The sequence below is a fragment of the Hirundo rustica genome, chromosome 24 (assembly GCF_015227805.2).
Source record: "Hirundo rustica isolate bHirRus1 chromosome 24, bHirRus1.pri.v3, whole genome shotgun sequence".
Taxonomy (NCBI): domain Eukaryota; kingdom Metazoa; phylum Chordata; class Aves; order Passeriformes; family Hirundinidae; genus Hirundo; species Hirundo rustica.
Genome location: NC_053473.1, coordinates 5,629,132 through 5,657,121, shown reverse-complemented (window position 1 = coordinate 5,657,121; position 27,990 = coordinate 5,629,132). Strand labels below are relative to the sequence as shown.

Here is a 27,990-nt window from a genome sequence, read left to right as displayed (position 1 = left end):
CCTCTTAGCCCTGACTGCCCCTCTCCGTGCCCCGGGGCCGGAGCTGGAGCAGAACTCCCCAAGCTCACGTGCATCCATCCCGAAACCAGCCTCGTCTCCTCGGGGTTGTGAAATGGAGAGGGGCAGTATTAACCCAAAACCGAAACCCGGCGCCGCGAGCCGGTTGCGTACGGAGCCAACAGCGAATTTACTGAAACACGGCTTTCAGTTTTGGTGAAAGCTGAATCTGACTGGCTACTGGAGTGATTCATTCGCTCCCTGGATTGTTCAAAAACGGAGCTGATAGCAGCCGGCTCTCAGTTTCTCCTTTATTAGGTGTCATTTATTGCCTGCGCTGTCAGCACGTTTCGCTCTCGGCGCAAACCCAGGCGCTGCGTGGGACTGTCAGACCCACTGGCTGCTCCAGCCTCAGGCCAAGCCTGCTTTTCCCTCAGGAAATACTTTGGGGATATGGTTTTGGGGTGGTTATGGGGGTGCCGTGGTTGATTGTTGGACTAGGTGACCTCGAAAGTCTCCTCGGAGCTGGGTGATCCTGCGTTCCTGTGAAAGGCCCCCCGTGATTTCTGCTGCCACAGCAGCTTTTAGCTCTCCAGAAAGGAGGATGGGAGGAACCGGGGAGCTGGGCGATGGGGTTTGGGGATCCCAGCAGATCCTGAGCCCCGTGCTGGTCCCAGAGGTGTCGGTGCTGCTGGTGGCAGCGCTCCTGGGACATGATGGGTGATTCCCTCCCCTTCTTGGGCAACTCCTGAGCTGTTGCAGTTTTGGGATGAAAATCTCCCAAGGGCAATTGAATTCTCCAGCTGGTCCCTGAAGCGGGCAGGGGCGAGTTGGGCTCTCCTGGGCTGCTCCTTGGCATCCCAGGGAGCGTGACCAGCCTGGGTTTGGGCACAGGGGCACTTGGGGTGGACTCACAAGGACACAGATGTGGCAGCTGAAACCCAACTGCTGGATAGCTGGGGAAAAAAAAAAAAAGAAAAAGAAAAACCTTTTTGAGCTGAATTATTTAACTCTAAAAGCCTGAAATAAGCATTTGCCTGTGGGGAAGATGCCATTTATGATAACCAAAATTCGAATTCACGTTTTTACCAGAGCAGGGGAAACAATTATCTAACCTTCTACAGCCCCCACCTCGGTGACTAAATGATTTTTCTGCAGAACGCTGTAGATGCTCGAGATCCTCCACCACGCTTTTCCTGTTCCTCAAAGGTGAATCTTTAGAAGGGGGGGGGGGGGGGGGGGGGAAAAGAAAATTGGCTTTTATTTTATTTTGTTTTTGGGCAATTTCTTTCCCCTTTCAGGGTGAAATCCTGTCTCAGCAGCAGTGCCAGCAGTGAGTCACGGGGCCGGTGTCACATCTGTGCTGGCAGGAGGTGGCACAGGAGGTGGCACAGGAGGTGGCACAGGAGGTGGCATTGCTGGGACGTGTCCCTGACCCGGCCAAGGACACCCGGCCAGGACAGGGGGGGCCCAGGGTCACCCCCAGCTCCGGGGTGACGCTCCCTGGGGGACGTGGCACTGTCCCCTCCCTGCTGTGCCTGGGGACACCCTGCGCTGGGCTCTTGGTGCCTGACAACGGCAGGAAGAGCCCCAGAGGCACAACCAGGGGAGATGCCCTAAATCAGGAGGATTCGGGAATTGTCTTGGGGTGAGGGACACTGTCCACGGTGAAGGACTCTGTCCTAGATGAGGGACACTGTCCTGGGTGAGGGATATTGTTTTAGGGTGAGGGACATTGTTTTGGGGTGAGTGACATTGTTTTGGGGTGAAGGACACTGTCCTGGATGAGGGACATTGTTTTGGGGTGAGGGACATTGTCCTGGATGAGGGACACTGTCCTGGATGAGGGACATTGTTTTGGGGTGAGGGACATTGTTTTGGGGTGAGGGACACTGTCCCAGGCTCTCCAAAGGTCCCTGAGCCCCCCAGATCTGGGAAAGGAGCTGCTCTGCTCATCCTAAAGCTGCTGGGAGTCCTGGGCGCTGTGAACCTCTCGTGAGGAATGCCTGAAAGCAGCTGAACTCCTGCTCTGGATGTCTCTTGGAGCTCGGCTGGATAAAAATCGCATTTCCCCGAGACGAGCCGTGCTCAGCCTGTTGCTCCCTACGAGGCAGCACCCAGTGTTTGATTTTCAGAATTATTCAAGTGGCTGTGGCTTGGAACGTGACTGAGGAGAGGGTACATGATGTACCTCCCCGGCAGCTCCTCCTCACTGAGTCTTTTCTGACTCATTTGTCGAGCTTACCGAGAAAAACAATTTTTTTTTTTCACTTCTGTCAGCAGCACTGCAGAGCTGGGGCTGGGCGAGGGCGGGGCTGGAGATGGCCCTGGCCAGGCTTTCTGCCCATAACGAGCTGCACTAATTAAGAGGGAGAGGAGCAGTCTGATTGTCGGGTTTCCATGCCAGAGAGCGCCAAGCTCATGGGAAGAGTGACATCAGGGGTGGCACCTCTAGGGCGCTGCTGTCCGTGCCTGGGTTCAGGAGGATTTTGTCAGATTTGCACTCGTTCAAACGAGGTTTTGGCTCTGGATTGGAGGGATGGGGATTTCTTGACAATTAAATATTGATTTTTAAAGAGCTGAGAACTGCGTTTCGCCTTCCCGTTGACAGCCAGCTACGCAGAGGGCAGGGCCGGATCACAAATTGCGTCGCTTCAGGTGTCAAAGAAATTACTCCATGCAGAAAAAACAAGTAGAAACATTTTATTCTGCTGCTGAAAACAGAATTATAGCTCTTTGACAAGGCTTTTGGTGAGCTACAGCATTATCAGGGCAGGTGCACCACCCACAGTTTTGTTTCACGTGGCTGAGTTGGTTTTTGCGGCTCTTTCCCTGAAGGACATCAGGAAGGGTTCCTGAGCCCAGATATTGTTGCTGGATGTGCTCTTGAGGCTCAATTCCTCCTCGAATAAAATTTCTGGGAGCATTTGTCCTACTCGCATCCTCTGGCTCCTGGGGACCTGAGAAAAAAAACCCAACATTATCAGGCTCATATCTGAAACGATGGTTCGCCTCAAGCTGCTGTGAAATAGGAGCGATGACAAAGAATGTCAAACCAAGGCTGGGCTGTCGGGTGTTATCAGAACTTCTTAGAGCACAGAAAGTGCCTTGAAAGGCACTATTGGAACGGGTGCTTATCACCCTGAGACACTTTACTGGAAACCTGGTGTGAAATGTGGTCTGGGACCAGTCCTTGAGAGCGGGGTGCCCTGGGATCAGAGCAGCTCCATGACAATTTCCTTTAAGGATATTTTATTTTAAATTTTATTTTATATTTTATTTTATAGTTTTTTATATTTTATTATATTTTATGGTTTTTTATTATTATTTTTATGGTTTATATTTTATTTTATATCTTATTTTACATTTTATATTTTATTTTATAGTTTTTTATATTTTATTATATTTTATGTTTTATTTTTTATTTTATTTTTATATTTTATATTTTATTTTATTTTTTTATTTTTATATTTTATATTTTATTTTATTTTATTTTATTTTTATATTTTATTTTATATATTATATTATATTATATTATATTATATTATATTATATTATATTATATTATATATATTATATATATTATATTATTTTATATTTTATATTTTATATTTTATGTTTTATATTTTTTGTTTTATATTTTATATTATTTATTTATTTTATTTATTTATTTATTTATTTATTTATTTATTTATTTATTTTTAAGGATGAAACGGACCCTTTTGAAACCAATCCTTGGGAAGGACTGAAGCTGCCTGGGGGCAGGCTCGGGGCTGCAGCAGCTCCCGGTGCCAGCGGCGGGCTGGGCGCGCAGGGGATGGAGCAGGGCTGAGTGTCCCCGCGTGTCCATCGCGGGGTGCGGCAGCGCCGTGTCCCTTTGGAGCGTCTGCTCCCCGTCCCGCTCCGGGCTCCGCAGGGCCGCGTCCCGCGCTCCTCACCGCCCCGAGGCTCGCTCTCTGCCGCCCTGGAGAGGTTTTGTCACGGCGGCGCTCGGAGCTCCGGGAGGCTCCTTCCTCCCCGCGCGCTTTTCCAGCTGCCCCGCGGGATGTTCCCAGCGCTCCCGCCCCAGCCCCTCCCGCGCCGGGGCGATGCGGGGCCGCTCCGCTCACCGCGGGCTTTGCACTGCTGATTTCTCAGACGAGTTCCTGAGCCCGGGGCTGGGCTGGGGCTCCTGAGCGCCCGGCCCCGGCTCGCATCCCTCCCCGCTGCCTTTGCTTGTTCCCTGTGCCGGCACTGCCCTCGCAGCGCCCGGCCACGGCGCGCCCGCCGCGGGACCCCGAGGGAGGAGCCGGAGTGTTCTGGGAGAGGAGAGGAGAGGAGAGGAGAGGAGAGGAGAGGAGAGGAGAGGAGAGGAGAGGAGAGGAGAGGAGAGAGGAGAGGAGAGGAGAGGAGAGGAGAGGAGAGGAGAGGAGAGGAGAGGAGAGGAGAGGAGAGGAGAGGAGAGGAGAGGAGAGGAGAGGAGAGGAGAGGAGAGGAGAGGAGAGGAGAGGAGAGGAGAGGAGAGGAGAGGAGAGGAGAGGAGAGGAGAGGAGAGGAGAGGAGAGGAGAGGAGAGGAGAAGAGAGGAGAGCTTTCCCTGCCCCGTTCCCGGTGCCCGAGAGGTTTGAGCGTGCCTTCAAACCGCGCCCGGAGCGCCTGCGGGAATCGCTTCCCATCCTACTGAGCTCATCCGCAGCGTCACCGCGCTGGGTTTCAGGAATGCCTGCTCCTTCTTTCCCTCTTCCTTCCCAGAGCAAAGGAGGGGTGGTTTGCTGTTGTACTGAGGGCGTTCTCATGCTGCTGGAGCTGGAGGGTTGATGACAGCCTGGGGAAAGCCACGCTGAGGTGATTTGCTTCCACCTGGGTTTGGTCCAACGTGTTGATGGCTTCAAACTTCCAGAGGGTGGGGATAGATGTGATTTTGGGAAGAAATCCTCCCCTGGGAGGGTGCTGAGGCCCTGGCACAGGGTGCCCAGAGCAGCTCTGGCTGCCCCTGGATCCCTGGAAGTGTCCAAGGCCAGGCTGGATGGGGCTCGGAGCAGCTGGGACAGTGGGAGGTGTCCCCGCCCATGGGACATGAGATGGTCTGTGAGGTCCCTCCCAACCCGAACCATCCTGAGAACCCTGCTGGTCCCAGCCCAGCTGCTCTGAAACAAGAGAACTCCGGCCACCCCTCACGCCCAGCCGTGGGGTGCTCCATCACCACCCTTCCACAGACAGCAAAACCCCAAAATGAAAATCCCTCTGGGCTGTCCCCCACCCCGGGGGGGTTTTCCTCCTCCTTGCCCTTGTGCTGAGGGTTCTGCTGTTTGTTTTGCTCTGCAGAAGGTCGGTGACAGGACAGAGAGGCTGAGGGACGCCTGCAGAGATCTGTGCAAGGCCCTGGACCCCAGCAATCCAACATTTCCCTCCTGCTCCTGTGTCATCCCAGCCTCTCCCCTCCACCTCCCCAGCAGCCACGTCCCTTCCCTGCCTTCTGGCACTGGGCTGACCCATCCTGGGCGTCAGTTCGGTTACCAAAAGGAAAAAAAACCCCAAAAAGAAATAAATCCTTTCATGTCTTCTTCCATTTACATAATGAAGTAAGAGCTCTCTGCCTCTTCCCTGGTTTCCTCACCCGGGCTGGGTGTGCACCGGGCTCCCGGGAATGCTGCCACTTCCTCTGCTTCACTTCTGCTGCAATTCCAGGCAGCAGCCGGGATTTGGGGGAGGGAGGAGGGGATCAATGTCCCTGTGCTGCCCCAAATCCCTCCAACGCCCCAACCAGGGCAAATCCATCCTGCAGCAGCCCGGGCCCTGATTTGGAAATCTGGCTGATTTCCAGCAGGTGAGGGAGGCACGGCGGGCACACCTGTGGCACTTCCAGCAACCCTGTGTGCAACACCCCGACTAGCCTGGGCAGAAAATCCATCTGCCTGGCCCTCCCCTGGTGACGGATCTCCGCTCAAGACCGAGCTCATTTATCAATAGATTAATTAGTCACCCAGCAGATCCGTGCAGGGCGGCCCTGGCCCACAGGCACAAACCCGCTCCAGAGGCTGTTTCTGCCCTCAGAGGGGTGACTGTGCCACCCCAGCGCCCTGTGAGTCCAGCTCACCATCCTGGGGAGTTTATTTAGCCACGCATTTTTGTTTTTTTAGACTTTTTTAGACTGAGCCTCTCTCCAAAGGTGCTACACAAACATCCAACCCAAGCTCGGAGCCAGCAGCTCAGCGGTCTGTGCTGCCACATCCCTGTGCCAGCGTGGCCCAGCTGACAAAGCCTGCTTCCCCGGGACAGCCTGGGGCTGGGGTGCTGGGAGGAGAGCGTGTCGGCTCCTTGGCTGCAGCAGTTGTGCTCGGCAGGGAAAGCCTGAGGCTGGACGATCGCCGATGTCCCCGCGCCGCCGGGCTGGGGGCCTTGGGAAGGCGTCGGTGAAATTCCCGTCCTTCTGCAGGGAGACAGATTTGGATGGGGAACAACGATCACCTAAATCACCTCTGATCCTGGAAACCACTTCTTGTGCCCGCAGGGTGGGAGCTGTGTCCTCCAAACCCCTGACCTGCTGTTTCTGTGTGTCCCCAACACCAGGGACACGGGACAGAGAAGTGTCCAGGGACTGAGGAGATTGGGAACAGCATTCTCTGAACCTGGTAGTAGGATTCCTTGAATTTGGGAGCAGGATTCCCTGAAAGCGGCAGGGAAAAGCCACTTTTGCCAGGACAATGATGGAGAAAACCCCAGACTGGAGTTTCACCACTTCCACCGGGTCCATTGCCAGAAATCCTGGGCTGCCAGGACCACGGGCACCCCGTGGGGTGATGCCCCCGAGCTTCCCACACCCCAAGAGCTCTGTGAGGGGCAGGGGAGGGCTCCTCTCCAGGAGGGGATTGCCAGCATTGCTCCATCCCGGGGCGTTCTGGGGATGTGACCAACGCTGGTCCCAAATTTCGGTCACGTCCCTCTTCCCAAAAGAAAAACCTCGCAGTGATGCCAAGAGTTCCCGCCTCCGTAGGTGAGGGAAACACCTGTGGGGGAGAGAGCTGGTCCCTCGCACGAGCTCATTAATTCAGCAGATTACAAAGGGAAATGCTTGCCGGGAAAAGCAAGAAAAATCCCAAAAGTTAATCCAGGAGTTATTTCCTCCTGGTACCGGGATAAAAACGCGTCCTTCGGAGCGCTGCGGGTCAGACGTCGGTGAGAGAGGCAAAGCCACACCGAGGAACAAGGTAAGATACTGAATTTATCTCTGCTCTGTGTCCTTCTGGGGGTTTCCTTGTATTCCTATCTCCCTAATATTTTCATTAGTAACCTTAATTTTCAGTGCTAACAAATCTTGTGTTTGACTTACGCTATTCCAAAGGGAAACTGTTTTCTTTTGGGATCTGTTATTTTCAGTCAGTTACCTCCTGTTGCTGCTGTGTCATTAGACTTAAAAATTTAATTTCACTGTATTCATTTTTCTGAAAACTATTTTTTTCCAAAAGAACTCTGCTTGTTTAGATGCATTTTTAACTGATATTTTATTTATTTTGCCTTTTCCTTCTGAGCTCTTCTGTGAAATATTTTATTATTTTACTTTATTATATTTTATTATATTTTATTATATTTTATTATATTTTATATTTTATTTTATTTTATTTTATTTTATTTTATTTTATTTTATTTTATTTTATTTATTTTATTTTTCTCTTACTCACCGGGAGCAAAAAAAGAAATGGGTAAGGGATACCAATGAGTTTGGGGTTTTTTAGTACGGACGTACAAGTTTTATATAAAATGTGTGTATTTTCATATGGATCAGGGTTGCGTTACCCAGGAAAAGAATGAGGAATATTCCCTTCCTTGGCAGGTGTCCCAGGCAGCTGACATGAGAGGATCCCCCCTGTTCCTCTGCCTCTTCTCCACGTCCTGCTGGGTGAATTTGATGCCGACAGCTGTGGACAAAATCCTCCACTTTGGAGCCTGCAGGGTTTCCATGAGCATGGCAGAGATCAGGGCTGGCTTCTCAGCAATCAGAGCCGATATTGTGAGTATTTCCCAGGCCGCCGGGGGAGCCCCTGGCAGCTCCTGGAGCCCCTCTGGAGCCAGCAGCTCCGTGCCCATCTCCGTCCTCTCCGCAGCAATCCAGAGACCCCATCCGGACCCTGAGCATCCTGTCCCACCCTCACTCTCTCCACAAGGTTAAGGTAGGTGGCCCTGGCTGGGGAGCCCTCGCAGGATCCAAAAAAAGCAGGTGAATGTGACCCTGAGGAGTGCAATTTCTCATAAATCAGTAATTTCCAGCTTTCTCACAGCCCAAAGCATCGGGCGAGGGCCGCTGGTCTCAGCCTCTGATATCCAGCTGCAGAATCAGCTGATTTTATTTTGTGAGGCTTGCTGAGGATGGGACTCCTGGAAAATCAGCCTAAAACGATTTCTAAAACGATTTCCCATCTATTTATCAGCTTCAATCAGGCTCCAGTAAAGAAACTTTCTCTGACTCAAAACTTCCTGCTGCGCTCAGCTACCATGAGTTTCCTGTCAGAGACGCTTTATCCCAGAGAGTGACTGCAGGTCGCACCCTTTGGAAGAACTTTTAGTCACTAACTTCATTCTCTAAGTCTTCAGACAGATGCTGCATCACTCATCAGCTCTTCACCTTCTACGTGGACAAAGTTTTCAAGCACTGCACGACCGAGGACTTGTTTGTGAACAGGAAAATCAGCAGCATTGCCAACTCCTTCCTCAGCGCCAGGAGGAAGCTGGGGCAGTGCGTGAGTCCTGGGTTCTGCCCCAGCGGGGCTGCACCTGTCAGTGTTTCACCTACGAATCACCTGGGAGATTCACAAAGCTGCAAAGTCTCTATTTGTGGAAAAGGTTTTAGTGAGAGTGCAAAGCAGAGCGTGAAGAGCGTTCTGTCCACGGGGAGATTTTTGTGTTTGCCCACTGAGCAGCAAGCTGAACTCCCCCATTGGTCCTAAAGCCCAGTATTTATCCTGTCCTGGTGTCAGTTCAGCTCTTGCGAGTTCAAACCCAGCTCTGGGACCTGCAGAATTTCCCACAGCGTCTCAGTCAATGACGCCCAGCAAAATGAGAAACCGAAATCTTATTTTTAAAAACTAACTGCCCGGACTAATGAATTAATCTTGCTTTTCCAGCGTGAGCAGAATAATTGCGCGTGTGGGGAGGAATCCAGGGAGAAATTCAAGCAAATTCTTGCAAACTACGAAGCGGTGAGTGGGCGACTGAGCCTGGTCCGTAACGCAGATGTTCAGATTCTCTTTATGGTGGGTTGTGCTGATGGTCTCTGCTCACAGCTCGTTCCTGTGCATCATTTCAGCTGAATGTTACAACTGCAGCCATGAAATCCCTGGGGGAGCTGGACATCCTCCTGGACTGGATGGAGAAATCTCGTTAGCGGGCGGCGTTAATTACCCACGGGCCGAGGAGCCGCAGGGGCTTTGCAGAGATGAGGGGGACGATAAATCACCGTATCAGCGCAGCTCCAGCTGCATTCAGGCAAACCCGGAGTGCTCTGCCGGCCAGGGACATCAGCAGAGCCTGCATTAAGACGGAAATAACGAGTTTGATTAAATCAGCATCGCCCTCGCTGCTGCTACCGAAGGATGCTCCCAGGGAAAACCCACAAGGCTTTCTCCTGCTGGCAGACACAAGCTGTGATCATGTCATAAAATCATTGTTTAAATTACAGAATTTCTGTTTTGTCTAGGGAATGTGGGGAATGAGTGCTGAGAGCTGCTCTGGTGCAGCTGAAGTTGCATAAACTCGGGCTCGGTGTCAGGGCTGTTGCCACTGATGGATCTGGCTGAAATGAGAAGTACAGTGTGGGAAATGCTTCCAAGAATAGGACCCAGCAGGTGTGACAGGCCTTAGAAATCCGTGTTTCCTTTTGAGATGGTATTTTCTGCCCTATCAGTAAAAAAGTTTTCGTGCAAGATGTGTGGTTGCTGAATAGAAGAAAGGTTCTTTGAGTGCATTGTGCAATTTACTGACACTCAGTAGTGAGTTTTGTGGAAATTGGTTGTGATGACTGTAAATAAACCCCACTTGAAACTGTGCTGAGTCTGTTTGTCAAAATTCTGAGGAATTACATGATTCTTGCTGGTGAAGCTTTCTGAATTCTCCGTGGCGTCCTTTTACAGCAGCCGCTGTCACTCCGGCATGCAGGGCTGATGAATCCTTCTGGGCACGCCAGAAACACCAAACTCTGACCTCAGTGCTGCTAAATCCCCAGAGTTTGTCCCCAAAACTGGGCATTATTTATAGCTCTGGTCTGTTCTCTCCCACTTTGGGTGTTGCTGGTGCCCCCTGCGCGCTCCAAATCCCAGCTGGGTGACACCACCAGCATTTCCCTGTGCCACATGTGTCACCCTGGGCGGCATCTGGTGATTCACTTTCAAAGGAAAGATCTCTGGCTGCTCACTGCCCTCCCTCAGATATTTGCTTACGCCAGAGGAAAGCTCCTCAGGGCTTTGATTCTGTTAATTCGCTTTCTCAGGGGTTTCATCTCTCCAGGTGTCAGGGCACGAAGAGGTGAACTCACCTCCCCGTGCTCTGCCGTGCTCAGGAGAGCTGATTTTTCAGCTCCATCCCTCCTTTAGGAGGGTGTGTGGGACATTCCACGATTCCCTGCTGAGGAGCAGCCCCTGGGGATGATGCTGGGATGCAGCGGGGTGCCACAGCTCGTCCCTGACCACAGGGAATCCTCCTGGTGAAGGAGCAGGGGCTGCTTGGCGAGCTCCTCCCGGATCTCTGTGGGCTCTGGATCACAGCCCGAGGGTTTTATTCCACACCTTCAGCTGTTGTCACAACCACTGCAGCCCATGGATCCCACGCTGTGCGCTGCACCCCTCAGTCCCTGCCCGGCTCGGGGCTGTCACCTGAACCGGGAATTCACGCTTCTCTCCCCGCTGCAGGGCACGGCAGCAGCCCGGGGCCGCTCCCCTTCGGAAACCAGACGGCAGCTGGAGGTGCCAGCCCTGGGGGGCACAGCAGGCAGCGAGGGGTGCGGGAGGGCTGCAGGATGCTCAGCCACCCCCGCCTGCCAGCCCCGGCTCCTCTGCCTCCGCTCGGCTCAGCTCAGCTCGGCTCAGCTCAGCTCAGCTCATCCCGGCTGCTCCCAGCGCGGAGAGGGAGGAACGGAGCCGAGGAAAGGCTGAGGAGGAAGAGGATTTGCAAAGGGAGAGCCAAAGGGGTTTTCTCCTCTCCGAGATTTCCAAACCCGAGCGTTCTCCCGTCGCTGCTGCCCGCCGGGGATGCTTTCCAGGCTCACGCCTTTCCTGCTGCGCCCTGAGTCAGGCGTTCCCTCCCTTCCAGCGCTCCGGGCGGGCGCGGACCCGTCCCTGTCCCTGTCTCTGTCCCTGTCCCTGTCCCTGTCCCTGTCCCTGTCCCTACTGTCCCTACTGTCCCTGTCCCTGTCCCTGTCCCTGTCCCTGTCCCTGTGCCCGTCCCGGCCTCTCCACGCCTTTCCCGAGTTCCAAACCCCTTCCCAGCGCTGCTGAGAGCACTCGGCAGCTGAGCCCTGACCCCTCTTTGAGGACAGGTGAGCAGGAGGGAGATGCTGCCCTGCTCATCCCAGCGCTGAAAGTCCACGGTTCAGGAATTATCTGTGTTCTATCCTCAGTGAGATTCTGGAATCCTTGGTTTAGGAATTATTTGTGTTCTATCCTCAGCGAGATTCTGGGATCCTCGGTTCAGGAATTATTTGTGTTCTATCCTCAGCGAGATTCTGGGATCCTCAGTTCAGGAATTATTTATTTGTGTTCTATCCTCAGTGAGATTCTGGGATCCTCAGTTCAGGAGTAATTTGTGTTGATCCTCAGTGAACCTCAGTGTCTCTGCCAGCTAACCCACCTGCATTATCAGCTCTTTGTCTTTGCAGCTTCCCACACTGCTTTTTCTGTGGAATATTCAGCTTTTCCCACCCTTTCTGTGCCCCTCTGGGTGGGCTCTCCTGTGATATCCCACCGACCCTGAGTGCCCCAGTCTGCTGAAAGCCACTGGATTCTTTATTGCTCGTGCATACGAACACTCCGGACACGTCTGGCCTGCAGGTACTGCCTTCAGGTCGGGAAAGCTTAGAGGAATCAAAAGCATCACATGCTGTTCTAAAGGGTTTTCCAGCTGCCTTTAAAAGAAAAATGGGATTTTATTTTTTAATTTTTTTTTTTTTTTTTTTTACAGTGCTCCTTCTGGCCCGCGAGAGCCCCGTGCAGGAGCTGGGGCTGCTGGTGGGATGAGCCACTCGAGCTCCTGCTGTTCCCCAGCCCAGCCTCCTCACTCAGGCCCGCACTTCCAGCCCCCTTTGGCTTCAAACCATTCCTCCTAAATCACCACTCGAAGCTGAATTTTAGCAAAAAAACACCCAAAAAGCTCAAGCTACAGCGAATTGTGGCAGCGATGAAGAGCGTTGCTTGCTGACATCGTGATCCTCAAGGCAGAGCCGGTCCCAGGTGCTGTCCCCCCGCTCAGACCCGGTCCTGGGGTGGGGACACGCCCGGGACAGCGCTGTGCCCCCCTCAGACCCGGTCCTGGGGTGGGGACACGCCCGGGACAGCGCTGTGCCCCCCTCAGACCCGGTCCTGGGGTGGGGACACGCCCGGGACAGCGCTGTCCCCCCCGGAGCTGCCCTGGGCGATGCTGTCCGAGGTGACGAGGAAGGAGGAGTAGGCGAGCTCAGCGTCCTCCTTGGAGCTCTGGGAAGGACAGGAGGACACAGTCAGGGGATGGGGATGGGATGGGATGGGATGGGGATGGGGATGGGGATGGGGATGGGGATGGGGATGGGGATGGGGATGGGCAGCCTTTTGTGGATATCCCAGGATAACACCGGAGGAGTGGGACAATCCAGCGGGTCGCACTGGTTCCAGTGTGAGCATCATCCTGGGAACACCCCGAAAGCTTTTAGGGTTGGGATTCCTCGGCAAGCCTGTCCCTGAGTGTTCCCAGCTCCCTTGCCCTGAAGCTGCTGGGTTTTGCTGGTGTCCTGGCAGTTCCCTTGATCGCTCCAGTTCAGCTCCTGGCACTTACAGCACCCACGCCCCTCCTCTTGGTGAGGGCTTTGAAAAACGCAGGCTTGAATCTGGCACCTGCAGCTACTGCCAAGTGCTGCCACTGGACCACGGGGGCAGGGGAGGCAGAGGAAATTAGGGAAAGGCAGAGATCACAGCAAATCTCTGCCCTTGCATCAGCAGAGCCCTCCCTGTGCCCCCCGAAACCACTGAGAAGTGGGAGGTGATGGTTTCCAGCCACCTGCTTATGCCAGTGATTCATATTTCTAACAAACCCAACATTCCCGATGCCGCCTGGGGCTGCCTTGGTTTATTTCTTGAAGCAAGGTGGCGGCTGTTAATGTCTCTGCCAAAGCAGGGGGTCAGGACAGGGGTGAGACCCAACCTGGGGGCTGGATCCGGGTAAAATGGAGAGCCCTGGGGGGGAGACAGCCCCTTTGGGACAGCCTGCAGTGCTGTGGCCACCTCTCCCGGCTCAGTGGCCTCTTTCCTGCCTCCACTTACCCTTTTTGCCTTCGTTGTGTCGGCAGCGCTTTCCAGAGTGTCCACGGTGGTGGTGATGAACTCTGCAGGCAGAGAAAGGAAGATGTTGGGGAGGGGGTTCTGGCTGGCAGGTGTTTCTGTGGCTTTTTTGGGGTGTTTCAGGGAGGAAGGGCAGCCCCTGACCCCGGGGCTGGGCTGGGGTCAGCCACTCACCGTCCCCTCCCACGGGGGTCTCCTGGCTCTCCTTCACGCTGTTGCTGGCGCTGAAGTCCCTCACGCTCTCAAAGTCTGACATGCTGATGTTGGTCCTGTAGCTCCCCACGGACACCAGGTCTGGTGAGAGGGGGGAGGAAAATCCCTCAGGTCTCGCTCAGAGGGGCTGGGAGCACACCAGGGCCCAAACCCTCCGTGCCAGGTGAAGCTGTGACACAACGGGCAAAGCCCATGGAGGGCTGGGCTCTGTCCCAGCCTGGTTACTCTGGGATTGGAGCTCTCTGGATGGGTCAGTGTGAGGATCAGGGTGTTTGGGGCTCTCTGGATGGGGTCACAGGGTGTTTGGAGCTCTCTGGATGGGGTCACAGGAGGAGCAGGGTGTTTGGAGCTCTCTGGATGGGGTCACAGGAGGAGCAGGGTGTTTGGAGCTCTCTGGATGGGGTCACAGGGGAAGCAGGGTGTTTGGGGCTCTCTGGATGGGGTCACGGGAGGATCAGGGTGTTTGGAGCTCTCTGGATGGGGTCACAGGAGGAGCAGGGTGTTTGGAGCTCTCTGGATGGGGTCACAGGGGGAGCAGGGTGTTTGGAGCTCTCTGGATGGGGTCACAGGGGGAGCAGGGTGTTTGGAGCTCTCTGGATGGGGTCACAGGGGGAGCAGGGTGTTTGGAGCTCTCTGGATGGGGTCACAGGGGAAGCAGGGTGTTTGGGGCTCTCTGGATGGGGTCACAGGGTATTTGGAGTTCCCTGGATGGGGTCACAGGAGGAGCAGGGTGTTTGGAGCTCTCTGGATGGGGTCACAGGAGGAGCAGGGTGTTTGGAGCTCTCTGGATGGGGTCACAGGGTATTTGGAGTTCCCTGGATGGGGTCACAGGAGGAGCAGGGTGTTTGGAGCTCTCTGGATGGGGTCACAGGGTATTTGGAGTTCCCTGGATGGGGTCACAGGAGGAGCAGGGTGTTTGGAGCTCTCTGGATGGGGTCACAGGGGGAGCAGGGTGTTTGGAGCTCTCTGGATGGGGTCACAGGGTATTTGGAGTTCCCTGGATGGGGTCACAGGAGGAGCAGGGTGTTTGGAGCTCTCTGGATGGGGTCACAGGGTATTTGGAGTTCCCTGGATGGGGTCACAGGAGGAGCAGGGTGTTTGGAGCTCTCTGGATGGGTCAGTGTGAGGATCAGGGTGTTTGGAGCTCTCTGGATGGGGTCACAGGAGGAGCAGGGACTTTCCTGCCCGTTCCGGTGTGGTGCCAGGAGAGCAGCTCAGCCCAGCACTTGGGTATTGCTTTAACTCAGTGCTGCTGCAGTTTCTTGAGAGCCCAGAGAGGCAGGGACTCACCAGATCTCTTCATCTGCCTGTACTTGACAATGGCAAAAGCTGTCACGACAATCAGGATCAGGCCAGCAAGAGGGCCCAGCACTAAGGCCAGAGTGTTGGAGCCATGGCTTTCTTCAGGGCTGGAACAGAGGGAGAGAGATCTCACTGAGAATGTGAAAATCCAGCAGGCTAAATTTGGGTACAACGGTAATTCTGACTGAGCACGGTGCAATTCAATCAATCAACTGGATTCTAGCACGCAGTATAAAATAAAACCCAAATAAAAATACAGGCTTGAGGTCAGGCCGAAGCAGCTACATCAGCAGCTCGGTTATAAATACGTGAAGGAAAAACCTCTAACATCAACAGGAGTACTTTCAAATAGTTGTTTTGTACTCTAATAATTTCCTTCTGATACTATTTTCTTGAATCAGAGACTAATTGTGAGTCATCTCACCCTTTGCTGTCACTTTTTATCTTCTCTGACATTTAGAGCGAAGCTCTTTGGGGATAAGGGTTTTTTTTGTGCGTGTTGCTAAACAACACACACAGGGTGTACAAACACAACGGGCTCGTGTAAACCCCACAGAAATGACAAATGGCAGGGGAGGGAGGGAACCAACCTTTCTGGGGCAGCTCCTTTCCGCACCTCAGCATCGCTGTAGGCTCCTCCTGGGGGAGCAGCTCCGGACTCACGGCTGGAATCAACATCCAGGAGCTCCGGGCTGTGCTTGGCATCGCTCCCTGTGTGTCCCAGGGGAGGAGAGGGTTAGGGAGCAGCAGCATGAGAATTGGACACAGAAACTAATCTGGGATGTGTTCGGTGGGCACGGAGTTGCCGTGGGTTTTGGGTTTTCATGAGAGGCTCTTCAAAACCCGAAACGCTCTCACACCAAATAATTGACTGCAGAAATCTTCAAGTAGGATCTCTCTGCCCACAGACTTTTGAAAAAGGCTTGCATTTCTAAGTAAAAAGCCCTGCATTTTTAAGTAAAAAGTCCTGCATTTCTAAGTAAAAATTTTTGCATTTCTAGGTAAAAAGTCTTGCATGTCTAAGTTCTGCCTCTAATATTTCCAGACCAAATTTTGCATCCTTGCTTTGTTTTTATCCCTGGCTCCTTGCCCAGCAAAAGCAATGAAACGAGGTTGTTCCACTCTGTTTTCACTCGGTCATCACCCACTCAGGATGGGGAAATATCCGATACCCAGGGCTCTACTCTTTCTCTGCTTCTAACAATGTTCCTCCCCCCGAAACGTTTTAAATTCCAAAATATCCCAGCAAAGCTGAGACTTGCTGTTGGCGTCAGCCTCTCCTGCTCCTCCCTGGTTCCCTGTTTATTAAGATAAGAAGTTCCCTGGTGCAAGATCTCCAAACTGGATCAGTTCTTTACCTGAAAGGCGCCAGATGCTGCCTGAACCGAACGATGCCCTACACCTCAAAATAGGAACTAGTCAACCAGCACGGGCTTAAAAGTAAAATCGGTGCGGAGAGAGGTGAGTTTTACACCGGCTTTTTTTTGTTTGTTTGGGGGTTTTTTTGGGGGTTTTTTTTTTTTTTTTTTTTTTTTTTTAATTTTTTATGGGGTTTTTTATGTGGTGGTTTGTTTTTTTTTTTTATGTCAAAACTGTGTGAAGGAAGACCCCGGAGGGGCGACCTGCGCGGATCGCGGAGGCGGCGGGGTGGCAGCGCTTCTGCTTTGAGCTGCTGCAGCCTAGCGGCGGTGGGGAGCGCTCCGCGGGCGCACGGCGCAGCCCTGCCCGCAGCTCACCTGCGCTCACCCGCAGCCGCACGGCCAGGGTCTCCCCGAAGGCTCCGTTGCGCTTCACCCCGCACCAGTACCAGCCTTGATCCTGCTCGGTCAGCGGGTCGAAGCTCAGCACCATCTCCCTGGAGGAGGCGTTGCAGCTGGCAGCCGGCCCTGGCAGCCCCTGCTGCTGCGCTGGCAGCGCGGGACAGCCGGTGTTGTTCCACTTGCACCAGTACTTCTGGTAGGAGTAGTATTGGCAGGGGTAGGAGCAGGTTAAATCCACCCGGGAGCCCGCTCGTGCCTCCACTTCCGTCTTTCCAGTCAGAGCGGGTTTTCCTGTGAGGGCAAACGGGGCATCAGGGCTACAGAGTGTCGGAAAAAAACCTAAACCCCCTCTTTCTGACCTAGAAAGGGGCTCCTGAGAGGGGTTCTGAAAGACTTTTATCCTATTTTCAGTCTCGTGAGAAGGGTGAGATGGTACAGATGTTACAATTCACGCTGTAAAAATTAGAAGCTAAACCATTTCTTTGTTATCATAACTTATAAGTTCTTTTCAGCCTATACACAATGCTGCTAATACTTTAACACCAATCTCCTATAATTTTACCCCACGTGGTCTTGCTACAGTGCTTCTTTTCTCTAAATTATTTAGTCTATTTTAAAAGTCATTATTTGAATCTCGTTTTTAGTTCAATTTTTCCCTCAACGATGTCTGTCCTCTCCCGTGGCCTTTCTAAGCCAGCATTTTTTATCTCAGAGTTTGCACAGGGATGCACAAGACTGTGTGAGCCTTCTGCCAGGCTTTGAGAATTCCCTACAAATCCATTCCCCACGCAGGGAGTGCGGGTGGGGTGTCACCCTGGTTTTTTTGAGTTTTTTAAAGCCTTTTGATTGTTCATAAAATGGAGTCAGACTTTTTAGCTACTGTACAATATTAGGAGAAGTTTCTACCTTTTTCTCACAGATGTAACATAAACAAATCCGTTGTTTTTCATTCTCTGTCCTTTGTTTGCATATTTCTAACCTGAAAACAATTGTAACTGACAATTGGTCTGGCCACTGAGGCTGGGAGGTGATAACTCCAGAAGCCAATCTTCAGCCAGACCCAAAATGTATAAAAAGTAAGAAATAAACAGGCAGAGGCTCTCCGCCTTGTTCTCTGCCTTGGCTCAGCCTGGAGCTCTCTCGGAGGAACCCTCTGCCCTGTGAAAATCTCTTGACTCTGTGTGATTGCTTTGCTTATCCCAGTCACAGTGGGGAATTCAGGGTTTTCCCTTTCAGGAAAGGTAGTGGTGCTGCTGTGGATGGAGCTTCGAGGGAGAGGGCTCCTTGCACTGCTAAATTAACACTAAAGATGCTGTTTATGGTTCTTTTCCTGCAAGGCTCAAGTAATACTTCAGGAGAATTTTCCGCGAACGCGTTCCCACAAAACTGAAAGTTTCTGTCTCAGTTTTAGGGCTGCTGGGGTGAGCTCAGGCTCGGAGCTCACGTCCAGACTGCTCGCTTGGGGTGGCTCTGTACCTCCTGAGCAGGCAGAGAGCTGCCAGTGCACGGCTCTTACCTTCTACAACCTTCAGTTCTATGGATGACTGCTGCTCCCTCAGCTCGTTGGACAAGCACCAGTAAAAGCCCTCGTCCCCGGTCTGCAGCTGGTTCAGGATGACGGTGACGGTTTTGTTTTCGGGGTCCTCGAACATGGCCACTCTCCCCTCATAGTTGTACCTGACGTACCCGGTGTTGTCTATGATGGTGTCATAGCCTCCCCCTTTCCTCCACTTGCACCAGATCCTCGTGGAGGATTTCTTCAGCGGATCATAGAGGCACTCGAAGGTTGCTGAACTTCCATTTTTCCCGGTTATCGTGGTCTTCAACTGAGGGAAGTTTTTGTCTGTCGGTAAGGAGGAAATGAGAGGTTACAGGAGTCTCACCTGTGTCCATGGGGCACCCTCCCAAGAAAATCAACATTATCAGATCGAATAAAGCTGCTATGGCTAAAGGAAGGCCAGGCAAAGCTCAGGGCTGCAAACATCAGGAGATTGTCCTGCCCCTGGTGGGAATTGATCCTAAAAGGTCGGTCAGGCCTTGCTTTTTCCCAAATTCACCGAGTGTCAAAGCCCACAGAGATTCCAAAACTTTGTTCCCTTCACTAGAGGGACCGTCCCCATCTCTCAGTTTGAGATTTAAGGAACTGGGAGCTCGAAGAGACAGCTTGCTTGCCTCAGACTGGGGGGTGGAATTTGTCTCCTGGGGTTTTGGGCTGGGGAACAGAGCTGTCCACTTGTGGGAAGGTGATGTCTGGATCCAGATTTTATTTAGTGATGGTTTAGTATGTTACAAGTGGTTAAATGAATAGGAAGAAGTGTGTAGATGAGAGAATAGGATAACAGCACAGAGAAATTCAAGTTCTTGCTAAATAAAGTGAGACTGCTGGTGATGCTTCTGAAGAGAAGGAGAGAGGAAGGGGAAAACAGCCTGGGAACAGCTCACCCTCGTAGACAAACACGTCCAGCTCCTTGGAACTGTTATCCACCCCGTATTCACCAGCCCCACAGTAGTACAAGCCTGTGTCTTCCCAGTCCATGTGAGTCATGGTGACACGGAACGAGCCTGGAGTCTCCTCAAAAGCCAGCAGGACTCTCCCTTGGAAATCCGGATCGATTTCCTTATGGCTGTTGATGATGTTCCGGCAGCCTTCCTTCTCCTTCTTGCACAGGTATCTCCTCAGCTCGGCAGTGTGCTCCCCAAAGCTGCAGGACACGGTCCAGGTGCTGCGGAGCTTCACGTAGAAGAGCTCAGCTGCCTCAGGAACGCCTGGGCCTGTGCACAGAGACAGTCAGGGGCCGAAATGAAACTCCCTGAAAGCCCCTCCAGCTCTCAGACGCCGCACAGGCCACGGCTGGAGCCTCGTTTAAAAGGGAGAGGGGGGGAAAAAAACCCAAATAAAACGGTATTTGGGGGAGTCCCAAGGTGGTAATTACCTTCAACGAGAGTGAGAGTGACTGTGTGGGAGAGCCCTCTGCCATTGACCCCCACGCCGCACTGGAAGGTGCCGGCGTCCCCCGGCCCCAGCGCCGAGATGTTGATCTGGAAGTTTTCTTCCTCGGGGTGGTCGGTGAGGGAGATCCTGCCCTGGTAGTCGGGAGCCACGTACCCCGTGGACACCAGGGTGAGGCACTTGGAGCCCTGCTGCTTGCACCAGTATTTCCTGTCGCGCCTGTTCACCGGCGTGGGCGGGTAGAAGCATTTCACGGTGGCCGAGCCGCCCAGCACGCCGTGGACCTGCCGGGGGCCGAACACGGGGCTGGAGACTGCGGGGAGAACGGGCTGGGCGTGAGTGCCCCGAGTGCCACGCGGGCCCTGGGAGCCCTCCACTCTAGCTCTCGTGTTTTTCAGATTCTGTGCTGCCCAGGGGCGTTTCTGAGCCTCGCACTAGGGGTTAGTCAGCTCCCCTCACTGGGTAGGTAGGAAAAGCAAATCCTTTTTCAGGTTAAGACCAAGGGCAATGGTTACAAGCTTCAGGCCCAAAAGCACAAACAACGGTGGCTGAAGAGAGAAAACAAGGATGGGAGTTCATAACCTGGAGCTGGAATTGGTCAATTAAACCCCAAGGTGCAAATGGAGCAAAACTTACAAAAGTATGAGGTCTCATGACTGGCCGTCCATTTAATGTCCATTTTGTGTCCATTTAATGCCCATTTTGTGTCTATTTTATGTCCATTTTGTGCCCATTTTGTGCCTGTTTTGTGCCCATTTTGTGTCTATTTTGGGTCCATTTTGTTCCCATTTAATGCCCATATTGTGCCCATTTTGTGACCATGTTGTGTCCATTTTGTGCCCATCTTGCGTCATTTTGTGTCCATTTTGGGTCCACCTTGGGTGCAGCCCTGGCCAGGCTCTTGTCCTGCCCAAGGTGTGTCCTTAAAGGCATTTTAGTCAATATCTATTTTATTCTCTGGCTCTGTCCAGCCTCTGTTCCAGGTCAACCCTCCCAAGGCTGTGTGGCCTTAGGATTTTAGCTTTCATATTTTTTCAGAGCCTGTACTGCATTAGTGTACGACTCTGAGCTCCATACAGGGTGTTAATGAGCTCTCTTCACATTTTGGGCAGACAAAGCAATCCTTCTAAGCCTGAGAACCAAGGGCGCCCTACAGCCTCAGGCCCCAGAAAGTATAACAAAAGTGAGTTATGGGGGAGCGAACTGGTGGAACGTGACTTCATTACCTGAAGCTGGAATTGGAGAATTAACCCCTGATTTGCAAAACAGACCAGATTTATACCTGCCGGAGAAACTCACGACCATCGTCCATTTTGGGCGTAGCCTCTTGGGAGGTTTCACCTGCTCTTCACGTACCTGAAGGCTTTCCATTAAATATATCCCAAAAATTCTCTTTCAAACACACCCCAGAAGGATCTTTTTTAAATTTGTCTGGCTTGTTTCTAGGTAAGCCGGTTCCAGGCATCACCCAGACCCTCCTCCCCACTTCCCAGGGCCACCTCTGGTCCCCGGCCACCCCAAAACCTGTGCCCAGGCTGGTGACACTCACTGGCTGCCTTGGGGAGGTGTCTGCCTCTTGCAGACCCGGCTGGGAGCAAGGCGAGCAGGAAGACGAGCGCCAGCAACGTCATTTTTCTCTCATTCCCTGGAAAAGACGAGGAAAGTGTTGAATAATTGCATTTGCAAAACGTTAATTGTCTAATAATCTCTGTGCTCGGAGGATGTGAGGGTTGTGGCTACCTGAAGAAGAGAGAAAAATGGATTTTAGTTGCTCCTGTTGGGGAATTGGATGGGAAAAAGGGAGCTGATGTCTCTGTTCTTGTCTGCCCGTGGATCTCGTCCCAGTATTCTCTGTCACAGAATTCCTGACTGGAGTCTGTATTTAGTGACTCTCTCTGTTTCCCTGGTCTCTCCAAGGACACATGGAAGAGAAAAAGGGTGATATCTTCACCTCTACTTTTCAATTCTTTCCTCAGCTGCTGAGGAGTTGAGTGAGCTGTAGGGATTTACCTCAGCTCTGCTCCTCCAAAAATCAGATTTTACCAGCATTTTCCCGAGCACGCCTCTTGATCCACCTGCCCCTTCCCAGTTCATAGAAGGCACCCGCAGGAGCTGATGAGAGGTGCCAAGGAAAACCCTTGTAAAAAAACCCCAGAGGAATTTGATTTCAGGGAATCAAGCGACCGAGTTTTATTGAGGGTAATTCCCGGCAGAAGAAGAAAGCTTTTATTTCCCTGTTAAGATGAAAGGTGTTCTGTTGTGCCTCTTCCTTGTATTGTGATTTCTGCTCGCTCAATGGCCACTTGTCCGTGGCTAATAATTAACTCACTGAGCATGAAAAATTCTCTTTCAAACACATCCCTGAAGCAGCCAGCAAGGCAAACATAACAAATTCTGCAGAAAGCAAACAACGTGGCACAAAGAGGGCCTTGATGTTTGCCCCTGGCACACAGCAGCCCCTGATGGTCACCTCACCGCCCTCCAGCCTGTGGTGCAAGCAGGACCCGCTTCAGCCTTGCCCGTTTTTTTTTGGCAAAGTTGAAATAATCCGTTATTCTGATTTCTTCAAAAAGTTCTGCTGCTTTTGGGGGGTACAGGTCTGGAAGGGTTACCAAGATCTCTGCCTGCCCAAACCAGTGGTTCCTGTGCTCTTGCACCACCAACACCCACAGCTGGCTCCAGCCCTCTTTTCTCAGATGCGCTTGAAATGTAAACGGAAAAATTACAACATAATGACCTTTTCTCTTGCTTTCCAACTCAGGACAGAAAATTTTGTTGCCGCTGTTGTTGTCTTCAGAGGGTTCTGAGAATGAATAACACTCTTTTGATTGGTGCTGGGCTCTAAGCCCCCCTGCAGCTCCACTGGGTGACAAGGACATTTTAGTGCCCTGGGGAGGGCAGAGCCCCTCAGCCAGTCCCTCTTTAGAGATAAGTTTTTGGTGTCTTTACCCTTAAAATTGGCTGATGGTCATTTCCAGGACACTTCTCTGGGCCTGGGCTGGGACCATCACCTTCCTCTCCAGCTCCCTTTTATGCCTAAAATTTGATATTCTCCAGGTTTCCAGCAGCAGTGCTCTCTGGCCAAGCTGCCTCTCCCAAATCTCACCCACTACAAGACTTCCCCCAGGTTTCTGTCGTGCTTTTGGGATTCTGTCGGTCCTAGGGAGAATTATCTTCAGATCTATGATGATTTGGAAGAGACCAGGACCTGACCCCCAAGCTGCCCAAACCTGCGCCAGCAGCTGCTCTGTCTGGGCGGGGAACACCAGAGTCCAATTCCCAAATTCTGCTGAATTCCTGCTGCAGGGGTTGCCAGGGATCAGCCCAGTCCAGCCCATTAGATATTAACTTCTGCTCCTGACAATGACCAGGGTCAAGGCCGTGCCAGGGGATCGACAAAACACCAAGGTTTAATTGTGACATTTGTCATTCCAGCCTGGGAGCCCTGCTGGCTTTTTGTGGAATGTTTGCTGCTATCCAAATAGCTGAGAAATAATAACATGGAGGTAATATATTGCATATATTCTATATATTTTACATCCAGGTAGTATTTTCCCCCTCAAATCATTTTGACCCACGGGGAAGCTGTGCAGATGCAAATTGCTGTAGACAGAGTTGTGGTCCAAGGAGGTGCTGGAGGCTTCTGTGCCCAGAAAAAGGGAACAGCAACAAATTCCATCCCACACAGGACTGGATTATTCACATCCTAACTGCCCATCAAGGCACTGCTGATGTTGCCTTGCCAAGGGTTTTATCTGCTGCAGTGGAATGGGGAAAAGCCACCAATCCACCTCATTTTCATGGGGTTAAGAACAAGCAATCAACTTCCAGATAAAAGATCGAGCTGACCCAAACACGTGCAGAAAATAAACATTTCCAGTTCTGAGCAGATGTCTCGTTTACAATATTGAGAGAATAAATAGGAGGGGCTCATTTGGTGATGCAGTGAGCAGAAGCACTTAGGTAGAACTTGCTGAAGATTATCAGGATTTACCAAGAAATCAGCAATTTTTACAAATGCCTGCAGTTCTTGGGACCCTCTGAGCTAAGAATGTTTGTGTCAATTAAATGTATGAGCAACATATTTCAGAAAACAAATTAAATTAAATAAACAGACAGCTCATGGCGGTGACTGAAATCGCATCCGAGATTGTGCTGCTGGCCCAATTTTCTGTTCCTTTCAGCTGTTGGATCCACTCTGCACTACCCTGAGACCTGATTTTATGTTCCTTTCTGATCCTCCACGCACCCACTTGTTGCTTTGCAGATCAGACCTTCACGGTTCATTTGTTTCTTGGGCTGGAAAGTGAAACCAGCTTCAGCGCTATTAAATAATTTCAGTTTAATTCTTCTCTCCCTGCAGGGAGCAGGAGCATCCCCGGACCCAGGAGTCTGGAGGGATGGAGGGTGCCAGTGTGGGTTCGTTAACAATTGCAATTAAGTGATGGTTATTTGTACTTCAGCAATGTATTAAATCTGTAAGGATGTTCCCTTTGCAGAGTAGGAATTCGGGTGTGTGGGACTCACACCTGCGCTGCTCTGAGTGGGACAGGGCTCTGCCAGGCTCCTCTGATTTCACTTTTAGGAGACCACATCCAGTCCATTCATTTGAGCTTCAGGCTCTATTTATCTTCCTGAAACTGTACAAACTTCCCAGGGAGCTTTTAAAGCAGCTCCTTTAGGACACAACTGCAATAATTCTCTTCTAAAATGTCAAAATCTGCCTGTTGGGGTCCAAAAGCCAGTCATGACCTCAGGCTGAGCCGCAAAATTTAGATTGCTATGGTAATATTTACTAGATTTTATTTCCTATGTTAAAATAATGCAAATATTGTAATGATAATTAATCTTTTTTATTATTTTTTTTCTCCCAGAAATTAAATATTAAAAATCTGCTGCAGAGGAGAAACCGTAACTGCCATAAGCCTGTCCCTATGGCTCTTTCAGAAGAAATCCATCTCCCGCCAGTGAGCTCTGAATATGAAATTGTTCCAAACCTTCCCTCCTGTATGAGAAAGGGTCCCCAAAAGTGCCTCAAGACTCGTGTTCCTCTCCTTCCCCATCCCACCACGGCCCTACAAAAGGCTGTGCATTCCCAAAGACGCCGAAGCAGCTTTACTTACACTCCAGGCTCCTCCTGGCGCTGCAGTGAGTGTCCTGTGTCCCTGTCCCCGCGGGGCTGTGGCAGTGCCAGCCTGGTTTAAATACGCCCTGCACCTTTAGCCCCGCATTTCCACCTGTTGTGCCTTAAAGGAACAACATCCAGCAGCGCTGCCAGGTGAGCTCTGCCCACGGGAGGGCCGGGCAGCCACTGCCCAGACACTGCCCAGGCACTGCTCGGACACTGCCCAGACAATTCCCAGATACTGCCCAGACAATTCCCAGACACTGCTCGGACACTGCCCAGGCACTGCCCAGGCACTGCTCGGACACTGCTCGACCCAGCCACTGCTTGAACACTGCCCAGACAATTCCCAGCCACTGCCCAGACACTGCCCAGACACTGCCCAGGCACTGCCCAGGCACTGCTCGGACACTGCCCAGACAATTCCCAGACACTGCCCAGGCACTGCTCGGACACTGCTCGGACACTGCCCGACCCAGCCACTGCTTTGACACTGCCCAGACAATTCCCAGATACTGCCCAGGCACTGCCCAGGCACTGTCCAGACACTGCTCGGACACTGCTCAGACACTGCCCAGGCACTGCCCGGACACTGCTCAGACACTGCTCAGACACTGCCCAGCCACTGCCCGGACACTGCTCGGACACTGCTCGGACACTGCTCGGACACTGCCCAGGCACTGCTCGGACACTGCTCGACCCAGCCACTGCTTGAACACCGCCCAGACAATTCCCAGACACTGCCCAGGCACTGCTCGGACACTGCCCAGACACTGCCCAGACACTGCTCGGACACTGTCTGGACACTGCCTGGCCACGGCTCGGACACTGCTCAGACACTGCTCGGACACTGCTCGGACACTGCCCGACCCAGCCACTGCTTTGATACTGCCCAGATACTGCCCAGACACTGCCCAGACACTGTCCATCCCCTGCCCAGCCCAGCTCTGCTGTCCCTCCAGGGTGTCCCCTCTCTTCACCCTCCTGGTCACAGCCCCCTCATCCCTGGGGGGCTCCCAGGAAAGGTCCAGGGCTCCTCTGCCTCCTTTGGGAAGCAGCTTGGTGGCTCTGTGGAGTCAGGTCTCCATGGAGAGGCTTTGGGGCTCCTCTGTGCCAGCTCTTGGGCAGCACCCGAGCAGCCAGAGCAGCTGGGGTTCCTGGCTTTGCCTTGTTTTAATGATGAAAAGGCAGGAATTCCTCCTAACTGGGGGTCACATGGAGCTTTTCTCATCCACTCGGTGGAAACTGCTGTGTTTGAGCAGGATGGCAGCTCCTGCAGTGCAAGATCCTGGCACAGAACTGGGATCCTCAGCACATTTGCCAGATCCGAAAGCCAGCCTTGGGAGTACCTTGCCTTTAGCTGAGGGTGTTGAGCTCCATTTTTTCCTATGAATGTGCAGCTTTTGGGGTGAGGAAGAAGATGTTGGGGTGAGGCAGGAGCTCTTGGCTGTTGCTGTGCTTTGTGGGGATCTTGGACTGAGACAACAGCCACCACCACTTCTCCTCGATGGGAACAAGCCCTGATCCCATACAAGCTTCCCCCCAGTGCTGCTTCCCTGGGCATCCCAAACCTTCCCCAGGCAATGCTGGCATTGCTTTTTTTTGCCTCGTGGCCACCGAGTTGTGCTGGCTGGACCGCAGTGGACGCAGCTGTGTTTGCTCTCCTGGAGCTCCCCCTGTCCCAGGCACGGATCCCTGAGGATCAGCTTCCCTGCTGGATCCCGCAGAGGGGTGGAAATGTGTTTTTAAGACCCTGCAGAGGAAGATGGGATGGCCACAGGCAGAGGAAAGCCTGGCAGAAACATGGGAACCTGTAACTGCTGGTGCATCTCAAGGAGGAAAAATTAATCCAAGGTGAATGAAGAGGTTTTTTTTAACCAAACAGCCCTTTTCACCCTCAGGGTTTCCAGTAAAACCCATCCCTTGCCTCATGCAAATATATTTGAGATGTATTTCCTTGCTTTAGCACACGAGGAAGCGTTTCCCTGCCAAGTCACAGGTTCCAAAGCATTTTGGCATCTCCAGAAAACAAACAACCTTCGGATCGCTTTTATTTGGGGAGTGCAGATTGCAGCATGAGCCACGATCTGAGCGTGGAACCAAGGCTGCTGCTCGGGGCTGGGCAGTGTTTGGGCTGAGTTTGAGCTGGTTCTGGAGCTGTGGATGTCCCTGAAGGAGAGGTGAAGGAGAAAATAGCCCTCGGGAACGTGGGTGTCTGAGAAACCGAAACGAGATGTGGTTTAGGTGTTGGAAAACGGCTCCATGGATCAGGATTTTTTTAAAAAACAGACTAGAAAAATCTTAATTTTTTGAGCAGCCTGATCCTTCCCAACCCAAACCATTCTGTGATTCTCTGATATGAGCAACCCTAAAGCCACAAAAGTCCTTCCTTCCCCAGCCCTCCCCAGCTTTACCTTTCCCTCAGGGAAACAATCCACAAATAGCTGGGTTCAGGTGCTTTATTTTATTCTTTCTTCTGCAAAACACGGAGCTATTTGTGCAGCGTGGGGGTTCAGCTCTCAGTAAAGGGGATTTGGGTTCTGAGGAGAGCAGTGGGAGGTGTTGGGGGCTTGGCTTTCCACAGAGAAAATTCCCAGCTCGGGAACCCAGGGGCTTTCACAGAAGGTTCTGGCTCAAGTCTTCATCAGGCACCTTGATGAGTAATTTTTCCCCATAGGGTAACTGGAAAATAATGAAACAGAAGAGAAGCTTTGACCTGGCATTGCCTCCCCGTGGCTTTTGTAGAAGTCATTTCACAGGTGTTTCTGCATTTATGCTGGACTTGGCATTTTAAATGACTTTTTAAGGAGTCCCAAGAGCAGAGAGGTGGAGAAACCCGGCTGAGAGGGAGTCAACCTCCTGCTCAGTTAAGAGAATTATCCCAGGCTTTACCCCAACCCAGACACCTGGGAAGACAGGGCACAAATAATTTCTGAGTTTCGTTCTCCCTTTTAGAAGTTTTTCACAGGATGTTGATTGTTTATTTTCAAGGTTTTAGGGGAGGTGTCATTTTTTTCTTTCTATTCTTTATACTTAGGACCAGAAGACTCCCGTTGGCTCTGAGAGCATTGGAGTGAGAACATGAAATCCCCAAATTCACTGTTCCATTAATTGTTTTCAGTGGAGTCCTTCTCACTGACACCAACTCCTA

General features: G+C 52.1%; 2 protein-coding genes across 2 annotated transcripts; one reads left to right on the top strand and one right to left on the bottom strand.

The window, feature by feature from the left end:
* Positions 1-7,824: 7,824 nt before the first annotated feature.
* LOC120762951 (interleukin-20-like) lies at positions 7,825-9,354 on the top strand. The gene is made up of 5 exons (XM_040085890.2): positions 7,825-7,983; positions 8,078-8,143; positions 8,558-8,710; positions 9,095-9,169; positions 9,277-9,354. The coding sequence occupies exons 1-5, from the start codon at positions 7,825-7,827 to the stop codon at positions 9,352-9,354; spliced, it is 531 nt and encodes a 176-aa protein (XP_039941824.1).
* A 3,172-nt stretch (positions 9,355-12,526) lies between these two features.
* LOC120762875 (polymeric immunoglobulin receptor-like) lies at positions 12,527-21,345 on the bottom strand. Its single transcript, XM_040085724.2, has 10 exons — positions 21,260-21,345; positions 19,698-20,020; positions 19,207-19,536; positions 18,281-18,607; positions 16,741-17,055; positions 15,595-15,715; positions 14,993-15,111; positions 13,664-13,783; positions 13,472-13,533; positions 12,527-12,652 (listed from the first exon to the last, which is right to left on the bottom strand). The coding sequence occupies exons 1-10, from the start codon at positions 21,343-21,345 to the stop codon at positions 12,527-12,529; spliced, it is 1,929 nt and encodes a 642-aa protein (XP_039941658.1).
* Between the last annotated feature and the right edge of the window lie 6,645 nt (positions 21,346-27,990).